General features: G+C 43.8%; 1 protein-coding gene across 2 annotated transcripts in view; it reads left to right on the top strand.

The window, feature by feature from the left end:
• The first annotated feature begins 1336 nt into the window (after window positions 1-1336).
• Window positions 1337-21152, top strand: part of LOC124613189 — a 75978-nt gene continuing 56162 nt past the window's right edge. For both annotated transcript variants that reach the window (XM_047141842.1, XM_047141850.1), the window contains exon 1: window positions 1337-1465. In XM_047141842.1, the coding sequence (XP_046997798.1) occupies window positions 1463-1465 (3 nt within the window). In that variant the 5' untranslated portion in view covers window positions 1337-1462. The remainder of the gene's footprint in view (window positions 1466-21152) is intronic.

A 21152-nucleotide genomic window follows, 5' to 3' on the forward strand; every position in this document is an offset into this window, starting at 1 on the left:
CAGGATTTGTACATAGCTACCACACAAGACAAACAAATGTTTTACATGAGCAACAGATAAACACAGCACTATTACAGAAAGCCATGCTCCAACCCCGGCATCAAATTGTACAATGCACTACACCAATCCACGAAAATAATAATGGCCTTAAACAAGTTCAAATCAACTGTGAAGGATTACTTGGTCGAACACTGCTTCTATACCGTCAGGGAATACCCAGAAAAACAAAACTGCCTCACCGATTAGCCTAAGACTTTATAAAATGTGTAGAGTAAGAAAATATTGTATAATTTTATCTTTTGTTGAAACGACGTCAAGGGGGGAAAAAAAAAAAAATCAACGAATGTGTATTGTAATTAATGAATGGTCCAACATCTTTTGCACACTGTACAGCTCTAGATTCTCAGGGCCAATAAATAAAACTTTCTTAAAAAAAACTGAAGCCTTCTATACTGCCCGGCAACATTCCATTTCTTGTTGATCCGACGCGACATTTCCCGTAGTTCAGCATGAAATAACACTGATTGACTGTTTTATACGTTCATAACACATCAAAAACGGAACATGCAGAAAACAATATTTCTCATACCAACTAATACACAAGAAACACAGCAAAAAATTCAAGCTTCTAAAATCAAATTCATTTTGTTTGGGACGACTGAGACAATACATAGTATGGGAAAAATGTAGGTCCAAAAGGATACATCTTTTTGTTCTCTTCTTGTACATAATTCTGTAGCCACATTCTCGACATCGGATTGGGTCGCGCGCTCTTATTTCATTTTCATGATGACATTCTGCAATTACAAAAGTAACAGTTTCAATGGAATGTTCAAAAGCCGAACATCACTCAAGTTTCATGAAAGAAATCTTACCCCCACATGTGTATACCATCGGGATTTTAACTTGTTCCTTTGGCTGGTCCATGGCCACCTACACACAATAATGTCAGAAATATCAATCCCAATAACCCTACTCACTGACTTGCACAGTGATACTCATAAACAAACTTTCTCATGTGGTTTCAACACTGCAAATTGCAAAATGTTCAGCTGTTCAGTACAACGGCCCGACTTCCTGCGTTTGGTACCAACAATCACAGACCATAGAACAACCGCGTTCTACAAGAACGGACTTTCACTAGTTACTGCTCAGTTGCTTAAAAAATACCTTTATGGCCTTCGAAAAATTTAGCCACAATAAAATTAGATCAGCTGTTCACGTACTAAACATTATTAGTTATGCAGGTAAAATTAAGTATTGGCAGCCATGTACACTTGAGGCACATTCAAAGATTTTATAGAAAAACAATGTGATTGGCTGTTGGAATCGTTATCATAGGGCTGGAAATTCAAATCAAATCCTATACAAAAGCTTGCTTGTTTAGTGTGTTTTGTGTTGCTGTTGACCAGCTTTATCTTGACCCACACCGGATAAATGATAGAGTATTGCATTAGTGGGAATGGTAAGTACAACTAGAAACTATTCGCACTGAAAGTCTTTTCACAATTTTAATATTTATATAGTTGGCATGCTGGGGCGGATTGAGACATTTTTTAAACGTCGGAGGAAAATCACAATTTTCCGGGTGTTCGAAAACTTTTCGGATTTCTTAACTGATGTTAAATGCATCTTGATTATAATTTTAGGTCTCAAGGACTTCTGATACCGCTATGTGAGCATTTTGCTCGCAGACTGTTTACCACTGTTTTGGAACCGTTTATTTCGCTTTATGATTTTTACTTTGTGAATATTATTGAAAAGACTAAGAATACTGACATGCATCCAAAATACATTTACCTGAGTGGCATTATGCAATAAGTTCTCGAGTGACAGTTGTGACCGTTGCCGTTAACTGTCAAACATTGTGGGATCTTCGTTCAGAAACGGTTTTACGCAGTGTTTTGCCTGCAGTGTTTTACTGAGGGTATAATGAAAGGTTTGTAATGTACAGATAACATTTTTTTACATATATTTGCTAATATTGCTAGCCATCAGCAGCATCTAAAATATAACGTGCCATATCATTTGCCAATGGCTCATACGTATGTTGATACATTTTGTGAGATGCGAGATATTTTTTGTTTGTATTGATTTCTTGGCAGATTTTATATCTGTAGTGATTACTTTATAGGTAGCATGTTTAACTGCTTGGGGAAGACTTTAAAAGTAAAGGACATTAAAAGGTGAAACGAGTAATTTGGACAATGTTGATACATGGCAATACATGAAATTGTGGATGACAAATGCTGCATTTTGTGTTCGAATATCTTGGGAATGTGTAAACTTTTACCTTCCAACCCACCCTTGACCAACAGACAAGTTAGGCACTACAACCTTTATAAAAAATAAAGTTAACACTAATAATATAAAGCTTCCATTACTCAGCAACACTTCAATGATCAGCTGACATTAAAGTGGACCTGTGAAAATAATTGGTGTTAATGAGTGCTTCGAAAGGAGCATAGAGGTTACTTAGTGCGGGTTTCTGTAAACTGGCGGGGGAGCGGGAGGGTGCCAGGAGGAGGTGGCTGTTGCTTGTTTGAGAGGGCATAGGAAGTGTGTCTGCATAGCTTTAGATGGAAAGAGGCATGTAAGAAAATCTGAAAACATTTTGCTATAAGAGTATTTTTTCTATTTCTTATAGGGAGAGGAGAATTCTGTCGAGTAACAAATGTTGTTGGCAGTGATGTGATTCAGAGAAGTGTTTGTCCTGCATTGTTCATATCTACCTATGAGAGAAAATGCAACACATTGTGTAACTGTTACGTGTGAAGCACAGAAGATGGCTGAAGTCTACTATCACAGCTTTGTAAAACAGTTTCTAACTTTGCAGTGAAATAAACGGTGGCTTTATTTATGTTAATAAAATTACCACATCCAGTACATTCTTGGTATTTGAAATATTGAGACAGGTATAGGGCATTTCTCCAGCACAGAAGGAATGTTTATGATATTGGAAAATATTTTAGCTACAACAAATTTCTGAAAATATTAATGTGCAATGTATCCTCATATTGTTTAGTGGATTTGTGGAACAACTGTCTCTGCAAAATTAGGTACTGGACAAAGTCGTACTGTGTTAGAGAAATTTGGCCTTCAGAATTGGTGTTCAACTCCTTGTATAATCGCCCAAATTTAAGTTTTCCATGATTGCCTTAAATCACTTCAGGCTGTTGTTATGGGTGTTTCTTGTAAATAGGCCACTGCCTACTTCCATCCAGCCAGGGATCATCTTGCTGTGATAAAGGATTTCACATTTGCATCTACATACATACTCCACAAATCAACAGTTTTGTGCGTGGCAGAGGGTGCCTTGTACCACTCCTAGTCATTTCCATTCCTAATCATCTTGTGGTGCAGTTTTTCTTTCCTGTTCCACTTGCAAATAGGGCAATGGAAATATGACTGTCTATGTGCATCTGAATGAGCCCCAATCTCTCTAATCTTATCTTCACGGTCCTTTTGTGAAACTGTACATTGGCAGCAGTAGAATCATTACAGTCAGCCTTAAATGCCAGTTCTCTAAACTTTCTCAGCAATGTTCCTCGAAAAGAATTTCACTTTCCCTCTGGTGATTCCTATTAGAGTTCACAAAGCATCACCATAATACTTCTGTGTTGTCCAGACCTGACGGTAACAAAACTAGCAGCCAGCCTCTGCATTGCTTTGATGTCTTCCTTCAGTCAGACATAGTGCGAATCCCAAACACTCGAACAATACTCAATGGGTTGCACTAGTGTCCTATAAGCAGCCTCCTTTCAGATGAGCCACACTTTCAAAAAAATTCTCCCAATAAATGGATATCAATCAATTATTCGCCTTCCCTACCATAACCCTTCCATGCTCATTCCATTCCACATTGCTTTGAAATGTTGTGCACATATATTTAAATGATGTGGTTGTGTCAAACTGCACACTTCTAATGCTGTACATTACAGGTTTGTTTCTCTTACTCGTTTGCATTGACTTAAATTTTTCTACATTTAGATATAGCTGCAATTTATCACACCAAAGAAATTTAGCGTAAGTCATCTTGTGTCCTACAGTCACTCAACAATACCTTCCCATGCACCACAGCATCATCAGCATACATGGTAGACCGCTGCTTATCCTGTCTGCCAGATCATTTATATAGCTAGTGAAAATAAATAGCTAAAATATATAGATGCACTGAATATATAAATATGCTTAATGTATGGTTAATGATGATGGCGTCCTCTTGGGTAAAATATTCCGGAGGTAAAATAGTCCCCCATTCGGATCTCCGGCCAGGGACTACTCAAGAGGATATCGTTATCAGGAGAAAGAAAACTGGCATTCTACGGATCGGAGTGTGGAATGTCAGATCCCTTAATCGGGTAGGTAGGTTAGAAAATTTAAAAAGGGAAATGGATAGGTTAAAATTAGATATAGTGGGAATTAGTGAAGTTCGGTGGCAGGAGGAACAAGACTACTGGTGAGGCGAATACAGGATTATAAATACAAAGTCAAATAGGGGTAATGCAGGAGTAGGTTTAATAATGAATGAAAAAAAATAGGAATGTGGGTAAGCTATTACAAACAGCATAGTGAACGCATTACTGTGGCCAAGATAGATACGAAGCCCACGCCTACTACAGTAGTACAAGTTTATGTGCCAACTAGCTCTGCATATGAAGAAACTGAAGAAATGTATGATGAAATAAAAGAAATTATCCAGATAGTGAAGGGAGACAGAAATTTAAAAGTAATGGGTGACTGGAATTCGGTAGTAGGAAAAGGGAGACAAGGAAACGTAGTAGGTGAATATGGATTGGGGGTAAGAAATAAAAGAGGAAGCCGCCTGGTAGAATTTTGCACAGAGCACAACTTGATCATTGCTAACACTTGGTTCAAGAATCATAAAAGAAGGTTGTATACATGGAAGAAGCCTGGAGATACTGACAGATTTCAGATAGATTATATAATGGTAAGACAGATTTAGGAACCAGGTTTTAAATTGTAAGACATTTCCAGGGGCAGATGTGGACTCTGACCACAATCTATTGGTTATGAACTGTAGATTAAAACTGAAGAAACTGCAAAAAGGTGGGATTTTAAGGAGATGGGACCTGGATAAACTGACTAAACCAGAAGTTGTACAGAGTTTCAGGGAGAGCATAAGGGAACAATTGACAGGAATGTGGGAAAGAAACACAGTAGAAGAAGAATGGGTAGCTTTGAGGGATGAAGTAGTGAAGGCAGCAGAGGATTAAGTAGGTAAAAAGACGAGGGCTAGTAGAAATCCTTGGGTGACAGAAGAAATACTGAATTTAATTGATGAAAGGAGAAAATAAAATATAAAAATGCAGTAAATGAAGCAGGCAAAAAGGAATACAAACGTCTCAAAAATGAGGTTGACAGGAAGTGCTAAATGGCTAAGCAGGGATGGCTAGAGGACAAATGTAATGATGTAGAGGTTTATCTCACTAGGAGTAAGATAGATACTGCCTATTTAGAACTTTGGAGAAAAGGAACCACTTGTCTGAATGTCAAGAGCTCAGATGGAAACCCAGTTCTAAGCAAAGAAGGGAAAGCAGAAAGGAGGAAGGAGTATATAGAGGGTCTATACAAGGGTGATGCACTCGAGGACAATATTATGGAAATGGAAGAGGATGTAGATGAAGATGAAATGGGAAATACGGTACTGCGTGACACACGCCACCACGTTGCGTAACCCTGTAGTCTGCAATGGTGGGGTCAAAGGTCAAGCGATAAGAACTTTAACATGGAACATGCTGTTACATCCTCTATGCCGACAGCTCCTAGATGTACCCTTGTCCGGTTCTCAGCTACGCTACAGATCACTTTATTTGTGAAAATACAATGTACAGTCACCAACAAACTTTACATATTCACATACTCCTTTACCTTTAACCCATATGAACACAGATCCATTTACAGATATTTTTCTCTTACTACGTGTATACAAAGACAATGGAGAAGGGGACATATAAACTGATGTACCAAAGTCTTTATTAGCAAGTTCTCCAATATGATAGGTACGGTAGGCTATAATGTCTCTGTCCACAAAACTTTCAAGGCCACCAACAGACGGAACTCCAGTACCACCTCGTACAATGGCTACAGTGAGCCAACCATTACCATGAGTAAAACTATCGTTAATGTCAATGCTAAAATTAAGTCTACATCCACAGAAAACACATGGTACATCGACAAGTGCAGTAGCAGCAATATTCTTCACTGTATTTGTTAACCTCGAGCATAGATTTGAGTGTCAGGAAGTCGTTTCTGAAAGTATTTGTACGGAGTGTAGCCACGGATGGAAGTGAAACATGGACGATAAATAGCTCGGACAAGAAGAGATTAGAAGCTTTCGAAATGTGGTGCTACAGAAGAATGCTGAAGATTGGATGGGTAGATCACATGACTAATGAGGAGGTGTTGAATAGGATTGGGGATAAGAGTTTGTGGCACTACTTGACTAGGAGAAGGGATCGGTTGGTGGGACATGTTCTGAGGCATCAAGGGATCACCAATTTAGTATTGGAGGGCAGCATGGAGGGTAAATAGTAGAGGGAGACCAAGAGATGAATACACCAAGCAGATTCAGAAGGATGTAGGTTGCAGTAGGTACTGGGAGATGGAGAAGCTTGCACAGGAAGAGTAGCATGGAGAGCTGCATCAAACCAGTCTCAGGACTGAAGAAGACGACGACGACGACAATGTGGATAGCACAGATAATCAGCTGTGGTCTTGTTGAAGGAACTGTCCTTGAATTTGACTGAAGTAAACATAAACACCACTAATGGGGTAGATGCTAGGCCTGCTCGGACTGGCTGACTGCTGCCTGCAAGGCAGTAGGACTAAGTGATCTCTGATCATGGAAAATGTTAAGAGCATGCTGCCAATCCCTCCAGCCATTATTGCCAGTAGATGAATTCTGATGACGCCACTGCTTCGTGATTCAATCAGCTCGTCCTTTGGCCTCACAAAGGTTGAGTGGACCCTGTACCAGACCTTCCTATTTCAGAAGGAGAAAAAAAAAATATTCTGACGAGGTATCGGGAATTGAATCTGGGCCCTTCCACACCATAGGCAGTGACTAACAATTTGGGTAACGAGGCGGAAAACATAAATTTGGGTGGCCGGACAGAGCAGGCTTCACCTCCTGAATATGGAGTCTTTGTCTTAACAACTGCACTGATCTATTCAGTGGGTCCTAATTGTGCACTGTTCTTTGGTATATGTGCAGTTTTACTCATTGCTGCACACATCAAGGACTCCTGCTGGTGACACCAGAACCATAAATTTGCTGCTTTGTACCTTGCACTAACTCCAGTTCTCATAGAAAACTGACTCCAGTCCATTCTGAAAACAAACTCCCAGTGTTAAACTCGCTACTCTTCCTTCATGTCCTCCACTCGGTCCTCCTGAAAAACTGAGTCAACATTGCCCCATGATGGTAAGATGTTGAACTCTGGAGAATGAGAAGATACCACTTGTGAGAAGGTGTTGCTATTGTTTTTCATTATTATCCAATATTCAGAATCCTTTAAGTAATCTTTGATGTGTGGAATGCGCTGCTTATAAAGCAGGTTTTAACTGCCTTTTTAAACAGATGTGTTTTAATAATCTTGTTCACTTCCTGTGGCAGTTTAACATAAAATGTTATTCCAGATAGAAAATACTGTTTAGAGATTTGTTTTTCTATGATAAATTTAAGTCCAAACTTGCTATTGTTCCATGGTTGCATATACAAATATTAATGAAATACTTACAAGGGAACCTCCCCGTCGCACCCCCCTCAGATTTAGTTATAAGTTGGCACGGTGGATAGGCCTTGAAAAACTGAACACAGATCAATCGAGAAAACAGGAAGAAGTTGTGTGGATCTATGAAAAAAATAAGCAAAATATACAAACTGAGTAGTCCATGCGCAAGATACGCAACATCAAGGACAGTACAAGCTTAAGAGCGCCGTGGTTCAGTGGTTACCGTGAGAAACTGCGGAATGTGAGGTCCTTGGTTCAATTCGTACCTCGAGTGAAAACTTTAAATGAATTACGTTAATTTATGATTATCACATCCACAAGAAAACCAAACTCGGGCAAGGTAGAAGAATCTTTTTACCCATTCGCTAAGTGTACAAGTTAGGTGGGTCGACAACATATTCCTGTCATGTGACGCACATGCCGTCACGAGTGTCGTATAGAATATATCAGACGTGTTTTCCTGTGGAGGAATCGGTTGACATATGACCTTGTGATCAAATGTTTTCGGTTCCCGTTGGAGAGGCATGTCCTTTCGTCTACTAATCGCACGGTTTTGCGGTGCGGTCGCAAATCAGACACTAAACTCATTTCAGTGAACAGAGACGTCAATGAACGAACGGACAGATCATAACTTTGCGAAAATAAAGAAAGTAAATGAACGACCGGACAGATTGTAACTTTGCGCAAAATAAAGAAAGTAAAATTTTTCATCGAGGGAAGGCTTGAACCAAGGACCTTTCATTCCGTAGCTGCTCGCGCTAACCACGGAACCACTGCGCTCCTGAGCTCACATTATCTTTGATGTTGCCTATTGTAGCATGGACTACTCAGTTTGTATATATTGCTTATTTTTTTTCATAGTTCCACACAACTTCTTCCTGTCTTCTCGGTTGATCTGTGTTCAGTTTTTCAAGGCCTATCCACTGTGCCAACTTATAACTAAATCTGAGGGGGATGCGATGGGGAGGTTCCCTTATTAGTAACAGGTCAGTTGGTATGTACTCACTTGGTGCAGTAAGAATACCCAGTTTTTTAAATAATTAACTGCAATGCGATCTTGACTACTACTGGTATCTATTATTCTTGTAGTCTTTCACTGCAGTTCAAAAATTGTCTCCATGATTTGTGCCTTGATCCTCAGAAAAGAAGCCTGTAGCTAAGAAATCAGTGTACATGAGGGGGTGTTCTTTCACGTGTTACATTTAATTTACTACATACTGTCCAATAGTAAACATCAGAGAGTTTACTTTGCTTTCTTTAATAGATATTCTAACGTTTTATTAGTAACTACGGTGTTGATGTCACCAGCAAAGGGAACTTTTCGTCCATGTATTACACTGTCTGGGAAATGATTGATATATAGGGTCTCTCCCCTAAGAGTTGTTGGTCACATTTGCTCTGGCGTTTTGGTAGATATTTCCAATTTTGTTTTTGCATTGTGTAGCTGGTGTCAGTCCAGATAAACAGTACTCATCATGTCTTTCATGCAATGGCCACTGTTGATGGAAAGTGTCAGTTCATTTCCCATTACAAATGCAATTATTTTTAAAGCGGAATTTTACCTGCCCATTCAATAGTGGTTGCAGATTAGTTTAGTGCGATATTTTTTTTATCAATATGCATTAACAGAGACAGTAAAACTCTAAGAATAACAGTTATTCCAGCAATGACAGCAATGCTCTGCCCTGTGCTGACTGCTCCCGCTAAGCTTGCAGCCCTGCTGAGTCGCTGCTGGATTTCTATTTATTCTTCTTGTTTTACTGTCACTGTTAATACATATCGATAAAACAAATATCAGAGTAGAGTAATCTGGACTTGCTCTATTAAATGGGCATGTAAAATTCTGATTTAAAAATACTTTTCTTTCTCTCTCTCTATTTTTTTTTTTTTTATTAATGGGGAAGAGATGCTTTCTGTTCACACGTGGTGTTGAATGAAAGATCTTGCAAGCAGTAATTGTTTGGGCTGACTCCAGCTACACAATGCAAAAAACAAAATTACAAATATCTGCTGAAACACCAGAGAAAATGCACCTGACGACTCTTGGGAGAGACACACAGTATAATAAAATCACTGGACCCAATGAACTATCATGAGAAACGTACATGTTTGTTTTTCTTGTCCGACAGTTGTTTTGCTGAAAATTTGTCATTAGCAGATGTATGAACACTCACCCTGTTTCCCAGGTAAGATTGAAACTTCTTGTTCACTGTTCCTCCTGGAACTAGGGCTTCTAGCTTGTTTGGTATTTCATGGTCAACATTGTCAAAAACCTTGGACAAGTCAGAGTATACCTGTTAGTCATCTTCGTCAAGAGTTGAAAGTACCACTTTCATGAACTCTGCATTGGGACATATTGTAATTTTCCCACATCAGAAAGAAATCTGTGCTTCGTTAAAAATGCTGTAATTATTGATTTAACTCATGAGTCATCCTTAAAGATCGATTCAGTTATCTTTGGAAATGCAAACAGTAGTAAAACTGGCCTCTAGTGTCCACTATCTCTGCGCATTAACTTCATTTAGGGAGGCCACGCGTAGAGTGTTGGTGAGTCACCTCCTTGATTCTATCTCTTGGTTTTCTTGATTCTCATTTACTGTCAGTTTCACCAGGATTTTTCTTCTGTGTACACTTCTCAGCTTGATACATGTAGGTTGAAGGGACTGATGACCTCTTAGTTTGAGCCCCTTAACCCATCAGTCCAATCCTAGTGCATGCTTTAGGTACTCTGAAAATGTACTTGAGCTAAAGGCTTCGTTTATTTAGTTAATGGGCTTGTATGCAAACTTTGCAGACCAGGGACTCAGATCTGATCTACAGCTGTTGGCTTGCCATGTTTTAATTTCTGGTGCCTGGCTTTAAGCTCTGTTCTGGGGGAACATCATCATTGTTCTTGTTGCAAAAGTCATTGTGTGTGCTACATTTGTTTTATGAAAATTTTGTTGCAACTTCTCCACAATATCAGAGAAATAGTCATTTACGAAGTTTGCTGTTTCCTGAGTATTTTCTATTAATCTACCGTTATCTTTGATTTATATGTCTGTTCCAGATTATTTTATGACATTCCACACAGTTTGGGGTCAACTTAAGTTAGGAGTACCATCCTTTTGCTTTGACCCAAGATGTAACTGTGTTGTGCAGCATCAGGGTGGTGTGGCATATTTGAAATGGATTGTATTTATAGATTGTATGTTGGAGTATGCAGTGGTGCTACCTATTGTGGCCTGTTTGTTTCTGTTTTGAGTGATATTAATTATTCATTGGACTCCTTAAGTACTGTTAGTGAGTGATGTTGAGGGATGACGTGTTACCCATAGTTAAAGTCTTACAACTACTTTTTAATTGCTGAGTATGTGAAGTGCTACGTTTGTGGAGAAGGTTATGGGACTGACCAGGCATTTTATCATTTCAATAAGTTTAGGCTGGTGTTGACTAACAATTCGCAATTTTCACAAACACAACTTTTATTGATGTTAGTTCACAAGATTGATGACTGTTCATACAAACGAAAGGTAACAATAACGAAAAAGTCTCCTAATTGATGCAAACAAAAGTTCTCTTCTAATTTTTCCACAAAGATTCGTGGTAACAAACTCGCGCACTAGTAACAGTCCAATTCCGAGAAGAAGAAATAATTTTCTGCGGTCGTAGTACACGAGGTTGGCATCCGGCCCGAACTGAACTTCGTGCCTGGTTCTAGCCCCTAAATAGCTGTCTCCAGCCGGTTGTGTTTCGGTGTAGTGATACTTCCTGTAGTCCGTGGCTCGAGCTCCCCCTGCAGGAAGTAGTGCTCGGAATGTCTGTTTCCATTATCTTGTATGTAAATAGCTGGTGTTCACCATGGTGCTTTTGGGTACGCCTTGGGCATAGACAACCCCCTCCTCAGTGATGTTATATGGGTTGCCGGCCCTCAGGGGCTACCTTGGCTCCGGTATAACACCCCTCCCCTCTTTGAAAAGCTGGTGCGGCACAGGTGACTGCAGGGGAGTGTGTGCCAATATAGCTTGGTGCTGTAGGCTGATCTGCAGCTAAGTCTTCCTCAAGGAGTCTGTGGAACCCGGCCGCCGGAGAGTAGGGTGCCGCTTTCCGTGCAAGGCAGGTGGTCTGACGAATCGACCACGAGGGGGCTTATGGTCAGTGATTAAGCGAAAAGACCTACCATAGAGGTACGGGAGGAATTTGATACAGGCAAACACGATGTCTAGGGCCTCCTCCTCAATTTTTGAATATTTGCATTGGGCCTCTGTAAGGGATTTAGATATGTACGCCTCCGGGTGTTCTGATCAATCGTGTAGACGGTGCGAAAGTACAGCTCCAACACTATAGTCGGAGGCGTCCATAGCCAAGAGGAGAGGAAGAGAGGGGTTATATGGTATGACACACTACGCAGAGTGGAACCTCCACTTTAAACTTTGGAAAGCTGATTCATAAGCCGGGGACCAATGAAAAGGCACGTTCTTTTGGCATAAGTGATGTAGGTGTGTCGTAACGTGGGCAGCGGAGAGAATGAACTTTCCATAGTAAGAAGTTTTACCCAGGAAGGACCACAATTGGTGGACATCTTGCGGACGAGGGAGGGCCGTTATAGTGACGATGTGGAAGGAGGTAGACGATATGCCATTGGGGGACATGATGTGACCTAGGTAGGAGATATCAGGTTGAAAAAAAAAAATCATTTAGCAAGGTTGCATTTTAGGCCTGCAGGTGCAGGAGCAATTGTCGCAGATGACTGAGATGTTCATCCGTGGTACGGCCGGTGACGATGTCATCGAGGTAGTTGATACAACCTGACACATCCCTCAAGAGCTGTTCCAAGTAACGCTGAAAAATGCCCGGTGCACTAGCGATGCCATACATGAGGCGGTTCAACTGGAACAGCTCAAACGAGGTGTTGACGACGGCCAAGTCAGCAGAAGGCTAATCGAAAGGTATTTGGAGGTAGGCCTCGGCAAGATCGATCTTCGAAAAAAAATTGTCTCCCTGCGAGCTGGAGAACAGGTCCTTGGGACGCGGGTGGCGATAGTCTTCAACCTGTAGCTGAGGGTTAAGCGTAGCCTTGAAGTCACCACAAACTCTAAGATGTCCATCTGGTCTCCTGAGGACAACCAAGGGTGTCGCCCACGAACTGCAACGGACCGGAGCGACGACTCCCTCCATGGTGAGATGGTCCATTTCTTGATTGAGGCTGCTGGAGGGCATGGGGAACCTGCCGGGCCCGGAAGTACTTCGGGCGGGCAGACGGTTTCAGCTGGAGCGACGCATGAAAATCTTGAGCACAGCCGACACCCAGCAAGAAGAGGTCCTGGAATTCCGTGAACGAGGTATCGACTGCTGGGAACAGAATGTGGGAAGACACTGGATGAACATTGTCGTCGAGGGCGAAGCCAAAGGCCTGGAAGGTATCCAACCCGAAGAGATCTGCCATGACTGCATTGTTGACCACAAGGAAGGTAACTTCCCGGTGAACCGACTTATACAAAACAGAAGCTATGAACTGACCCAAGAGGGCAATCGCTTGCTTATTATAAGTAAGGAGGTGCCAAGGTGGGAGTGCCGGGCGGGCGGGGGCGGGGGGGGGGGGGGGGTGCTCCAGTCTCCGCATAAGAGGAATAGTTGATCAGTGAGACCACTGCTCCATTATCCACCTGCATCTGCAGCGGCTGACCATTGACCTGAATGTTGATCATCAGCTTGGAAGATCCCGAAGACTGCACCTGGTTGACATCCATGGGTATAGGCCACCCGATTGTCATTTGCCGTAAGAGGAGGGGGCTGTCAATATTGGCAGACTAAGCTGACATGTCCGTTACGGGTACACATTACACAATACGCCCACCTGTCATGGCAGTCTTCCCATGCATGGTTCTTAAAGCATCCCGGGCATGACGCCAGCTGGAGGGGCTGGCGGCACTTGCGAGGGCACAAGGGCCTTTGTGCTCTGACGGTCTGCGCTGGACCAGCGGAGCCATCCAAGGGCGCAAATTCCTGGACAGGGCGGCTGCCCTGTTGACACTGTGCAGAACAAGATGGCCTGCGCAGGTCATTGGAATGGACGGCGGCAACGTCTTCGAACTCCGCTAGTCATGGCGACAGGCTCCGAGGTGTCACAGTCGCGGAGGGCCGCCACTTCTGCCCAGGATTCCAAACGCTTGTCGGCTGCTGTAGAGACTTAATACTTGAATGCCAGATCAATGATCCGGTCCAGAGTAGGATCGTCGGGTCTGAGGGAGTTGCGCCGGAAAGCCACGTCACGGGTGGCCTGGTTGAGGTGGTCGCAGACCATCTTGTCCGCGTAGGATTCTTTGGAAACTCATGTGTTAGTGACATTTCCAGCTGAGACCTTGCAGTTCTGCTGCCCACTGGTGATAGGATTGGCCACCCTTCTTGCGACACTGGTAAAAAATCGACACGGGCAGCCAGCACCTGGCACAGTCTTCGTTAGTAAGCTGTGAGAACCTCACAAATCTGGGAGAAAGTCAAAGAATACGGAGGTTGAGGTTGGAGCTTAGTCAAGAGAACATACACTTGGACAACCTGGTGTATTTGAAAATGCTGCTGGAGCCGCTTCTCGTCTGTTTCCCAGTCTTCAGCATCCTCGGTCAAAGCGGGAAAAGGCGAGGATGGCGAAACCGGGCGGTTTTGCAAGAGTTCCGTAAATAACCGTTCCTGTATATGCTGAGAGTTCTTGCAAAACTGTTGAAAACCTTGTAGTAAGTCATGCACACTTTTGACCAGCTGCTGAAGGACAACTTCAGCCATGAGGAAGAGACACGCAGGCACCAACTTGTGGCCACTTGGGCGCAATTTTCACAAACACAACTTTTATTGATGTTAGTTCACAAGGTTGATGACTGAACATACAAACGAAAGGTAACAATAACGAAAAATGTCTCCTAATTGAGGCAAACAAAAGTTCCCTTCTAATTTTTCCACAAAGGTTCGTGGTAACAAACTCGCACACTAGTAACAGTCCAATCCCAGGACAGACGTAATCTTTTGCGGTCGTAGTACACGAGGTTGGCATCCGGCGTGAACTGAACTTCTGACCTAGTTCTAGCCCCTAAATATCCGTCTCCAGTCAATCATGTTTCGGTTTAGTGATACTTCCTGCAGGAAGTAGTGCTCAAAATGTCTGTTTCCATTATCTTGTATGTAAATAGCCGGTGTTTACCACGATGGTTTTGTGTATGCCTTGGGCCTAGACAACCCCCTTCCTCAGTGACGTTATATGGGTTGCCGGCCCTCAGGGGCTACATTGGCTCCGGTATAACAGCTGGCAATTAGAGAGATTGTGTTGATGACATATTAATTTTGCTGTTGTCAGATTTATTTGGTGGCTCACTTTGGTTGGTAAATATAATTTTATGGTTTTATATTTTGTTATACTATATATAGTATTTGTGTTAGTACATAACTGTGTGTTTCTTGTATATCAGAATTGGTATTGATGTAATTTTTGTCAATTCTTGGTTGTGTTGTTAAAAATTACCTTGGATAGTGATTGATAGCTATTGAGGTGTTTTTTTACCTATAATGGTGAGTTGAGGTTTTCAGTATTGGTGAATTTTGGCTTTGTGGTATTGTAGACTTAGTTTTGGCTACATAGGTCAAATGAAGTGTTGGATTCCAGACTGATCGTTGTGTGTGGTTTTGTAATGTTGTGGATTTAGTTTGATCGTTGTAACTCGAGTGAAATTTGCAGTACTGGGTTTTCGATGTGTGGCTGGGTGCATGGTATCGTGGATTTTGTTTGAACTGTATAGGTCAAGTGCTATTTTTTATAACTGTGGTTTTATTGTTTTTCTGAGGATTTTGTTTGCTTGATTTTTACATTAATATTTGTTCTGTTGCATCTTCAGTGTTGGGACTGTCATATATATAATTTGTCCCCATCCAGATCCCCCAATTCTTGCGGTTGTCCTGCAAATTTCATGTCTGCAGTTAAATTTTTTGTGTTTGTCTTTATGTGTGTAATTTAGCCCACTCAACGAAGACCAATTAGGCTAAATAGGGGAATAAATCATTTAGTTGTAAATTCTTAATAAGTTAATAGCTGTTTTCCATCTCCTGCAATGTGGAAACCATTAGTATTAGAGTAGAAACTAATATTTTTTGTAAGAAACTTGATGTAGTTTAATTTTGTATTGGAAAATCTTTTCATTAGAAGCTGTGGTTCTCAAGTTATGAAAGAAAAACATGTTCACCATCAGGTGCCAACCATCTATCCCCACATTCGTACCCCACTGGTAGGGGTTTTTTAGTGGGTTGTTCATGATACTTTCTCCTAGTACTGTACAGAAATTTTCCTTCGTTTACTAGACACATGAGTGATGTCATAAGCTTGAATAGGGGGTGTCCATCTTGATGACTTCATGGGTGAAAGACGGGTGTAACACAGTCTTTGGTTTTGCCCCACTTTGCTTTAATTTTCTGCATTATATATTAAGTGTCTGGGAGTACTTTCTAATACACAGTTATCCATCTTTTTCCTCGAGTGGTTCATCCTTTTTTTTTTATTCTTGCAATCAGCCAGCCCAGCCCATTTGCCATATTATTTTAATACCCTCCACCCTTTTTGCTTTTAGTGCACATATTCCCCTTTTGGTTTGCTTCTTTCATTCGGTCTTTCAATGTGGTTCCCAGTTAGTTTTACACCTTTCTACTTTCCCAAGCTCCTTTCGGGTATGGTTTCAACTCAAGACGTGTTTGCATGAGGAAAAAGGGACTGATAACCCTGTAGTTTTGTCCCTTTACTCTCCAAACCAACCACCGCCTGCGGGTCTGGAGGTTAGAATAGGCCCGATGTACCCCTGCCTGTCGTAAGAGGTGACTAAAAGGAGTCGCACACTTCTCGGCCCTGTAAGTTCAGGTCCCGTTTTAAGGTTTGACCTGCCACTTTCGAAATTCTACAGAAGTGCTCGCCATATGGGTAAGGATGCCTTACATGGTGCAAAAGTTTTACATAATTCCCTCAGATTCGATCTCCTGAACCTTTTGTCATGGCTTTGCATCTCCACCTGCAATTCAACTATTTGGATGAGGACACTTTCTGGGGTATGTCATCTTCTTCTGTTGTCTCCTGTCCTCTTTCGCCCCTATGACAATATTGGATTACTCTGTGCCCAGCATCCAGTGCGGTAGCCAATCTGTTGTGGTGGGGTATTCGTGTACCCAGTTGGTGGTAGTGCTCTGACAACATAGGGATCGTACTGCTGATGCCAGAGTTGTAAACTCCCCACATATGCCAAGGAGTAGATGACTGTCTTCCTGGGGCATCAGGACTCCCGGCAATGGCCACCATGCCAGGTGGCCTTTGCTGTGGCTGGGTGGCACCTGTGGGGAGAGCCCCTGATTGAAGTGGACTAAGTCATCACTTGCTGGTGACTGTACGGTGCCAACAGTCTCTAAGAAGGGCAAGATAGAATGCAATGCTGACAGATATGACTCTAAATCGTTTCCCTCCCTTGCTACACCATGGGATGAACGTAGGGTTACAGAAAGAAGAAAGACATATTCGCCTCGGTATTTAGTCTGTAGCCGAATGGACGGCAACTCCTTTCTACATAGGAAGCCTCAGTTTGTTGTTGATCATATTGAGGATAAGTTTGGGGAGGTGACAGCACTATTAGAGATGAGAAGCGGTGCAGTCTTGATTCAGACAACATCCCCAGCCCAATCCCGGGTGTTATTTGCTTATGACCGGCTGGGTGATATTCCTGTTTCCATCGCTCCCCATAAAAGCCTCAACATGTTCCAGGGGATTATTTTCCATCGCGACCTCCTCTTGCAGTCTGATGATGAGCTCTGCGCCCATCTAGAGCGACGGAGTGTTCATTTCATCTGGCGCGTTTACTGGGGATCCAAACACAAAAGGGTTGCTACCAGTGCCTTCATCTTGGCCTATAGGGTGATTCATTGCCTGAAAAGGTCAAGATGATTGCTTACCACTTACCACTGTGACATTAAACCCTATCTCCCTCCCTCTATGCAGTGCTTTAAGTGTTGGAAATTCAGGCACATGTCTTCCTGCTGCACTTCCAGCGCCACATGTCGAGACTGCAGACATCCACTGCATCCAGATCCTCCATGTGCACCTCCTTCTACTTGTATCAACTGTGGAGAGCAGCACTCCCCCTGCTCGCCAGACTGCACAGTACTCCGAAAGGAGCAGAAAATCGTGGAGTAAAAGACCCTGGACTGGGTGACTTACCGAGAGGCTAAACTTAAATTTGAAAGTTTACACGTTCTTTGGTTGGCGTCCACATATGCTGCAGCTACATTACAAGTACCTGTCGTACCACACTCTGTGTCTGTGCCACCAATAGTGGGCCCTCCGGGAGTCCAGAATACATCTTTCCCCTTGGTGGTAAGGGGAAAATCTCCTTCCATTGCTCCCAAAATACTTACTTCAGGAACAAGCCGCCCCCCCTCCCTAGCCTCCTTTAGCTCCTATCATGTGGAAGGGGTGGGACCCTTTCTCCCGAGGTCTCCACTAATGCCACAGTAGACACTCGCCAGTGGCTAAAGCAGCCAAAAGCTGCTGGACAAGAGCTTCACGGTCTTCCTCTGTCTGAAGCTACTGAAGAGAAGTCCTCCCAGCAAGCCCCTAAACAGAAGTGAGGGGGCAAGCGAACAAAAAAGTCTGCTAAGAAAAAGGACCCTCTGGTGGTTCCAACACCACCGCTTCCTACTAATTCTGCACCTGCGGCTGAGGTGGCGATCTCAGCATCCCCTGAGGACCTGGATCTCACTGATGTGTCACCCGCAATAGGAATGGATACAAATACTCAGTCGGTGTCAGCAGGTGACCCTGAGGTGTAACCTGCCTCCTTGACCTCCAGGGGGTCCACAACTCTTTTGTGGATACGTGCGTGGCGAGCACGGGGCCCCGAGCCATTGCAGCCTTCTTTCTCTCCCGGGCTGCATTTCCTTTCCCTTCCCCTCCTTTCCCCTCCATGCTCCTTTCCCCTCGCCCTCTCCTCTCCCTCCATTGGTGTCCTTGCTTATGTTGGCCCCCGCTATCCTCCTGGTTCTGTTGGTTTTACACTCCGGCTTTGTTGTGTAATCATCTCCTCCTTTTGGCATTCCTTGGTCCCCCCCTGGGGTTTGACCTCCATTACAAAATTTCTCCTCCGTAGTGTGAGCCATTTGGGGAAGAGCACCTTACCTAGTGTCTCCGACGTGCGCCCTCCTAGTACATTCCACCTTTTCTTTCACGTCATTGTCTGATGCTAGGGTGCATAGCCAGCACGGTAGCCAGCCTGTGTGGTGGGGTCGCTATGTACCCTTTTGGTTGAGCCCCCTGAACACACAGGGATCACACTTCTGATACCTGAGCTGTGACCACCTCATGCATGCCTTGGAGTGGTTGCTCGTCATCCTGGAGCATCGGAACTCCCGGCAATGGCTGCCGTGCCAGACGGCCCTTGCTGTGGCTGGGTGGCGCCCGTGAGGAGAGCCCCTGATCGGAGTGGGTGGTATCAGGGCGGACACTATGCAAATGAAACGCGTACGGGTCCAGAACTCTGGCCGTTCTTCTGCGGCCGTCTCTCTGCGTGGAACTGATTCCTCAAGTGCTGCTTCTCTTGCCCCTTCGGCCTCCCCTTCCATGGCTACCCCCTGGGAAGAGGGTCAGGCCCGTCGTCTAGGGGCAAAACCTTTCTCCCGTTATCTAGTTTGCACTAGGACTGATGGAGATACTTTCACCGGTGTCAAACCTTTATTCTTTGTGGAACACATTGAAGGCAAGTTTGGCGAAGTGGACTCCCTGAGCAAGATGCGGTCGGGTTCGTTGCTGATAAAAACTACTTCAGCTGCCCAATCTGCGGCCCTTCGTGCCTGTACCCATCTTGGCACAATTCCTGTGTCCATTACCCCCCACCAGTCTCTAAATATGGTACAAGGTGTGATTTTTCACAGGGACCTCATCCTTCAAACTGATGAGGAACTTCGGGACAATCTCTGACGGCGGGGTGTTCACTTTGTTCGGCGTGTTCAGAAGGGTCCTAAAGACAATCGTATTGATACTGGTGCCTTTATCCTGGCCTTTGAAGGGGATACCCTTCCTGAGAAAGTTAAGATTATGGTCTATCGCTGTGATGTGAAGCCGTACATCCCACCTCCTATGAGGTGTTTTAAGTGCTTGCGTTTTGGACACATGTCTTCCCGCTGTTTACAGGCCCCTCTCTGTGGTGACTGTGGACGTCCACTCCATGGGGAGTCCCTGTGTTCCCCCTCTTGTCAGTGTAAATTGTCATGGTAGTCATTCTTCACGTTCACCAGATTGCCCAGTATATAAGAAGGGAAAAAAGATACAAGAGTCCCTCGATCGTTTAACCTACACAGAGGCCCTTAAGAAATATCCACGACTCCACCCTGTGTCCATGACATCTAGTTACGCCTTGGTTACATCTTCACCCCTTCCTCCCCCTTCCTTACCCCCATCCCGGACCCCTCTCCTCCCCCCCCTCCCCTGCGGCTCCCACACCTTCTCCTATGGGCGCTGCTCCCCCTCCCCAGCCGGAGAAGTGTCCCACTCCTTCCTTGTCTGCCGATCAAGGGCGCCTCTCCCGGGATGCCCCTTCCCGGCACCTTCCAGGCCAAAGGTCTGCTGCCGCGCGACGACCGCGAGAGCCGCGGTCTGTCTGCCCCCAGGTTGCCCGGTCTCTTTCTGTTCCTGATCTTGGTGCAGCTGGCTCCTTCATGCCACACAGCCCTCCTTGATCTCAGCCTGAATGGAAGGAGAAACATAAGTCCCGGGACAAAGAGCCTCTGGTGTCACCGGAGGTCCCTTCCCCGACTTCACAACCGGATTCTGACCTGTCGTTCATGGATGTCGCCCCCTCCTTGTCGGTGACGGGTGGGGACCCGGCGATATGACTGGATTTAAAGTGTTCAGCCCCCATTTAAACCATCGTTCTGTGGTTCTCCAATGGAATTGTAATGGATACTATCGTCACCTTCCGGAATTGAAATCCCTTCTTTCGTCCTACTCTGCAGCTTGTGTGGTTCTCCAGGAATCTCATTTTACTGATGCTCACTCACCGACCCTCCGTGGGTTCTGTGTTTTCTGTCGAAATTGGGTCGGACCCCTGTGGGCTTCTGGTGGCGTTTGTACATTGGTCCGTACAGACATTGCTAGCATGTGGATTCCTCTTCAAACTACATTGGAAGTGGTTGCTGTTAGGGTCCACTTCGACTCTGCAATCACAGTTTGCAATCTTTATCTCCCTCCTGACAGGACTCTTACACCTGCTACCTTAACCGCCCTTCTTCAGCAACTTCCTCCTCCTAGGGGATTTTAATGCTTATCATCCTTTGTGGGGCAGTGCCTTTCCATCTAGACGGGGTCTTCTTATAGACCAATTTATTGCAGACCACGACCTGTGCCTTCTT

The sequence above is a fragment of the Schistocerca americana genome, chromosome 1 (assembly GCF_021461395.2).
Source record: "Schistocerca americana isolate TAMUIC-IGC-003095 chromosome 1, iqSchAmer2.1, whole genome shotgun sequence".
NCBI classification, from domain to species: Eukaryota; Metazoa; Arthropoda; class Insecta; order Orthoptera; family Acrididae; genus Schistocerca; species Schistocerca americana.